The 5,959-nt window shown below is 51.0% G+C and overlaps 1 protein-coding gene across 1 annotated transcript in view; it reads left to right on the plus strand.

Moving 5' to 3' along the window:
* The first annotated feature begins 5,711 nt into the window (after nt 1-5,711).
* NENF (neudesin neurotrophic factor) overlaps nt 5,712-5,959 on the plus strand; it is a 19,685-nt gene continuing 19,437 nt past the window's right edge. The window contains exon 1 of the mRNA XM_019516433.1: nt 5,712-5,885. Coding sequence (XP_019371978.1) covers nt 5,733-5,885 — 153 coding nt within the window. The 5' untranslated portion in view covers nt 5,712-5,732. The remainder of the gene's footprint in view (nt 5,886-5,959) is intronic.

The following is a 5,959-nucleotide window of genomic DNA, read 5'->3' on the forward strand; positions in this document are numbered from 1 at the left end:
CTTCGCTTCGCTTCGCCGCACCGCGCCGCCCGGGGCAGCCTGGGAAACGTAGTCTGGCCCCGCTCGCTTTAACCCCGCGGCGCTGGGGTGAGCAGCCGCCCGGTGCCAGCCCCCTCCCTCGCGGCCTAGGGGTGCCCGCTGCCCAGCTCCCCCTGCGGGGGTTAAGCCCCTTCCCACGGAGTTCCCTGTGCTCTCGTCTCCATCCTGAAGGCCACAAGGCCCAGGTGGCCCCAGGCCCCTTGGCCTCCTAGGGAGCCTGCTCCTTGCTCTTTGCCCGGGGAAAGGAAACACCTGCTGTGTTGGGGGCCGTGATGCACCTCACCCCCTGCCATGCTCTGCCCCCTCTCAACGTGCTGGAGGTGCCCATGTCCCTAGTGGGGAGTGCGAGGTTGCAGAAAGCATCCCATTTAGGAGGAAAAGCCACCACCGGCTTCCCAGCATCCCTTTCCTTCTGCTTCCGTGAGGTTGCCTTTTCACGGCTGTGAGGGCCAGAAGCCCCCCTTTCATTGAGGAAAGCTAAGCTTAATCACTGCAGCAGCCTCCAAATACTGCCCACTATTGCAAGCATTGGCAACAGGCACATGTTCCCTGGTGGATTCTGCTTTGGGCTGTAGTTGAAAAGGCACAGGGATCACAGTGTCATCAGTGGTGGCCTTAGAGTTGTTGGGGCCCTGGGCAAGAGTCAGTTGGGGCCCCTTAGAGGCTTAATTTTGATGACTGATAAATAAGTCAGACATTTGTTGCAAAATTTTGGGGGCCCCTAAAGTGTGGGGCCCTAGGCAGTCACCCAGTTTGCCCTCCCCTAAGGCTGCTGCTGGTGCGACGCAACTACTACAGGCCATAAGAGGCCATATTTAATGTTGATCTTAGATGTGAGAGGTTGTCAGGTTGATTTTTTTAGATAATTTTTAATGAGTTTACTGCAAGGGCTGGTGAAAAGGCGTAGCATTTTAGCTAGGAAGTGGGTTTTGGCTTTTGTTCTTGTTTAAAATACAAAATACATTTCTTCTAAGAAATGGGCTTGGAAATGCAACCTTGTAACCTCTCCAATACACACACCACTCCTAGCTGTTATGTACTTCTTATAGGGTATTATCAGGATACAGAAGAAAAATAATAGGCCCCAAGAGGGTGAGCACACTTCTGTGCAGTTCTTCAAAGACTCACCTACTGGGTTGCAGGATCAGAGCTAATACAGGAAACACTCTGGGAAGCTGAGCTTTGCTGTGTGAACACTGACTTGCCAGCTATCTGCAGGCAGATAATATTGGTAGGTTTGGCCCAGCATTCTCCTGCTCCTTGTAGCATTTTGCTGTTACATTTCACATTCAGGAAAAAGCATGCCAACAAGACCTTTACTGGCATGGAACCACAGCACCATCACAATATCCTTTCCTGCTTAACAGCTGGTCTTTTCAAGTGCTTTAAAATCCACATGCTTAATCAGACTGCCTGGAAAATTGCTGTGTCTCATGAGACATCTGGCACAGAGCTATCCAAATCTGAGGTCATTTGAAGAAGAGGCTTTTGAGACACAGCCTCCATTAAAAGAAGGCATCAAAATGTTAGGGTTCTCCTGGGTTGTTTGCACACTCCTTGGGGTCAAATGATGATTGGCGTTAATCTCAGGTAGAGTATCCAATACCCACTCCCCCATTAGGTGAGCACTATTTAAAAAATTACTCAGAATAAAAGCTGGATCTGTAATGTGAAGGAGAACAGCTAACTAATCAAGGAGTTTGCGTGTTTCACAGCAGTGCAGTCTGGATAGTGCATCCCACCTTGGTGTTCATGAACCTTCTGGTATGGTGTGCAAGACCAGTGCATATTGATTGAGAAGCATCCTTTCTGATTGATATGTACTTTGTGGGGAGACACACTGAGCATATGTGCGTCACTGGTGATCCTAATGTAGATCAAGATCCCCATTTTCTCATAGCCAGCCATTGTTTTGGGGACATTTGCAATCTTTATTACATACGAATTAACCACATATCCAGCACCACAGCATCAACAGTCAGTTTGCCAAACACCAAACTGCCAGTCTGTGTCTGGGACAGCCAGGTTCCAGTAGCAACCCATATCTGTGTTGGTATGGACAGCTTCATCTGCATGCCCTGGTGCTAGATAGATGGTTGAGCTAACTCCTTATTTTGTTTGACAAAGAAAACCTGAAGCCACAGCTGGTCACCCCAAGGGACAGAAATGACACATAAACCAATATAAGTGATCGGAAACCAGTTCAAATCTGTAACACAACAGAAGTTCAGTGCACATAAACCACTTTCTAAATAGCTGAAACCTGTTTAAGATAAACTGGATGGATATAGTATCAGACTTAACTGATTTAGGTTAAATCAGTTTATTGAACTTCTGTCCCAGATGCCCTCCAGATTCAAGTTAACTCTCAACATCTCAGGATGTTTTGCACCTCCCCAACACACCCCCTCTTGCAGGGTGGGTGGGCTACCCTTGGCCCAAGCTATCTGCTCCAGCCAAGCAGGGAGGCGTGATCCCCCTGGCTTCTGGCCTAGGTCACTGCAGGCAAGTGGCTGCATTTCCAGAATCAAAAGTGAAGGTGTGTTCACTTGCTTGTCAGTTCAATCTATGCAGCTTAGACTAACCAAGGAAGCATGAGTGACTGGTGCCTCCTAAATCTGGAGGGCACCTGCAGAAACCACCGATGGCGGCGGCCCTGTCAGGGGGGGCACCAGCCCTACCGACAGCATCAGTGTTGGCTGTTGCGGGGGCACGTGCTCCCCCATGCACCCCCTACCAGTCGCCTATGCTGGGAAGTTTGAATCAGTTTAGCTCAGGCTTTTTGACTGTATGTACTTTTAAATCTGCCTGATGGTGCAGTCCCATCACTCTGTGCTTGTGCCCCTGCTCCTGAGCCGCCACTCAGGGGGAATCCGAAGCTTTTACAGCTTGTATCAAGCATCCAAACTCTGTCACGTTAGCAGGCAGTCTGCATGATCTTATCACCAATACCCACTGCTGCCTTCTGAGAGCCACCAGCCCACCGGCTGCAGAACTAGTGTTACTTTTGCAGCGACAATAACTGCAACAGGTATGAATGAATGCAGGACTGGAAAGGAGTCTCATGGGCTATCAAGTCCAAATCTCAGGTCATCATGCTGAACTGGATCCAGGCCTGGACAGCAGCTAGAGCAAAAGTGCAGAGCATGCAAAGCTGGACGTGCTTTAGTTTATTGTGTTGGGTAGGTCAGAAGATTACTGTGGGGGATGAGTTCTTGGCTCCTCACTATTCAATATCTTTTTATCAATGAACACTGTTTCAGTTCACAGAGCAAGGTAATTACCTCTAAAATCAAATGAGAAACACACTTCACTTTATCAAGGTTTAGATCCTATCAAAATGAGTTTCAAGCATGAATGAAATTGTATGGAAAACACTTCTTAGTTTTTGCATGTATTTGCTTTAAAAAATCCAACATTTTGCACTATTGCTGTAGTAAGGTCAGTCAATATACAAATACTTTTTGATATAAACCCAGGCCACATGTGACTAGAATTTATTGCACTGATCCCAGAGGAAGGCATTCAGAGATTAGTTCAATGAGGGACTTGGTCCCTTAAAACAAATGCTTAGATGGGGAAAAAAGCTTAAATTCAAAAATAGCTGCTCAGATGCTCCTACCTGCTGGCACTTCTGGTTTGAGCTTGATTTCTGCTTCTGTGCATACCCTGGACTGCCCTGATCTGAGCCGTTTAGCACTTGTCTCCTGCCTCAATTTAGTCGGCATCCAGAAATGAAACATTTCTGCACCTCAGATCTCTGAGGGACCTGATCAAGTGGGGAGGCTAGGGTTGCCAACCCTCCAGGATTGCCCTAGAGTCTCCAGAAATTTGATATGAATCTGCAGGAGACTGCTCAGTCACCCGGGAGAAAAACTGTAGGGCAGTCATTAAAATGAATATTAAATGAATACAAGTTATACAGTAGACCAGTGGGTTCTTACATTCTAATAGTAACACGCATTTGCCTTCCTGATGTAAAGTCTATGCACCATAACCCGTAACTGATATATGCAAGCGCGTGGGTACGTTGGCATTGTGTTTCGCGGGCTCATTGGCACTCCAGAAACCTCTCAGAATAGATTCGGACAGAGCTGGCAACCCTAGGGGAGGCTCTGAGACCACCTGACATGATCAGGCTTCTCAACAAATGTGGTGCAGGGGGAGGTGGGGGGGTTGCACTTGTTTTTAAAGCACTAATGGACACCTGAAGGCTCCAGTGCTGGCACAAGGACTGGGAGCCCAGGGGCCTGTCTCCTGTTTGGCCTGGTGGAACTCAGGCCCCACTTTCCACCAGTGTTGCCTGGTGTACAATGATTATCGTATTTGTACAATAACTTCAACCTTTTACAATGTACCTTCAATAACAGTAAACGCATTCAGAATGTACAGTCATTTTTAAGACAGCTAATTGATATAGCATATGTAAAACCCAAGCCACGCTCAGGGAATCTTAACCAAGTTTGGGGGGTTGGGTTTTTTTGCTGTTATTCTTTTTTTAAGGACATTTTGTTGTGTTCCAAGCCAAATCAGCCAAAACAGATTCCAAATCCGTGAGTCAATCCAGAACCATAAGTGGTCCTACTACTGGCAAACATCCTCCACCCCATCTGGGATTTCAGATGTTTCCAAAACCTTTGGCGGGTATCCTACTTGCAGGCCCAAGCCCCGAGGCTTGGGGTTCAGATGCCCCCGGGTTTTGTTTGTCCTCAGCCATAAGGCCCCAGGAGCAAGCTAGGGAGGAGTCTCCCCTTTCCATAAAGTGGGACCTTCCCACTCCAGCAGCTAAGTGGGAGAGTTACTATATGTTACCTTGGCAGGTACTATCCCTGTGCCAGGAGAGCAGTCTTCCCCGAGTGCAACTAGGAAGACTGTCTCCACGGTCATGGTCCTTCCCTTGCCAGATAAGCACAGCCTACACTTGATCTGAGCCTTCAAGAGGCTGAGAAGAAATTTGGGGTTGGCTGCCAGCCATGAACAGTGCGTGCCCCTGGCAGCTGGGGGGGCACAGCTGTGCTGGCAGTGGTGGGAGCGCGGTGGGAGTACGATGGCAGCAAGTGCGGAGCTCCCGCAGATGTCGCTGGCACTGTTGTTCGGGGGGGGGGGCGGTGAGTGCTGACCATGGGTTAGTGGCCAGCTGCAGGCGCCGCTGGCAGCATTGGCCAGGGCCGATCAGGGATCAGGTGCGTCGAGCGGTGACTGCCCGCAGGTGCCGCCGACCTTTTTGCAGAGGGTGCACTGCCACACTCAGGGGGTGCACCTACTGCCGATACTTTTTTATGACCCCCTGCCTCAAAATACAGAAGTGTATCGCCTTTGAGGACCCAGTTCTCTCTCTCACACACACAGGCGAGCTCTGAGGAGCACTACAACGTCAAGAAGACTTATTTGCATCTTTTTTTTCGGCATACAATAGTTTTCCAGCTATTCTGGTAATTTTGTGCTTCCAGGAGGATCACTTCACACTGAAGACTTGGCCAGGCTGACTTGCACCGGGGGCTGCGCCGGGCACTCTCCAGCCGTGCCAGGGCTGCTCCGCGCAACCCTGCGCTGGGGGGCTGAGAGAAGGGGCCCAGGGCGCTCCTTCGGCGTCCTCCTGCTGATGTGGGGAGAGGAAGCGATGCCCACACAGGCCGGGGGCCGAGGCAAAGCTGAGGGAGGCCCCGAACCCCCGCGCCCCGCCCCGCAGCGCCATGGCGGGCGCGCCCGGGCCTCTGCTGCTGCTCCTGCTGGTGCTGCGGGGCCTGGCGGCGGCCGAGCACAACCTGCGCTTCAAGGCGGCCCCTGCGGAGGCGCCTGTGCGGCTCTTCACCGAGCCCGAGCTGGCCCGGTACAGCGGGCAGCAGGTACGGCCCGGCCCGGCCGGACACGCGCGGCGCCCCCCGCTGTGGGGGAGGCTGCCGGGACTAGCGCGGGCTCG

The sequence above is a fragment of the Gavialis gangeticus genome, unplaced genomic scaffold, assembly GCF_001723915.1.
Source record: "Gavialis gangeticus isolate Ggan-Ray unplaced genomic scaffold, GavGan_comp1, whole genome shotgun sequence".
NCBI classification, from domain to species: domain Eukaryota; kingdom Metazoa; phylum Chordata; order Crocodylia; family Gavialidae; genus Gavialis; species Gavialis gangeticus.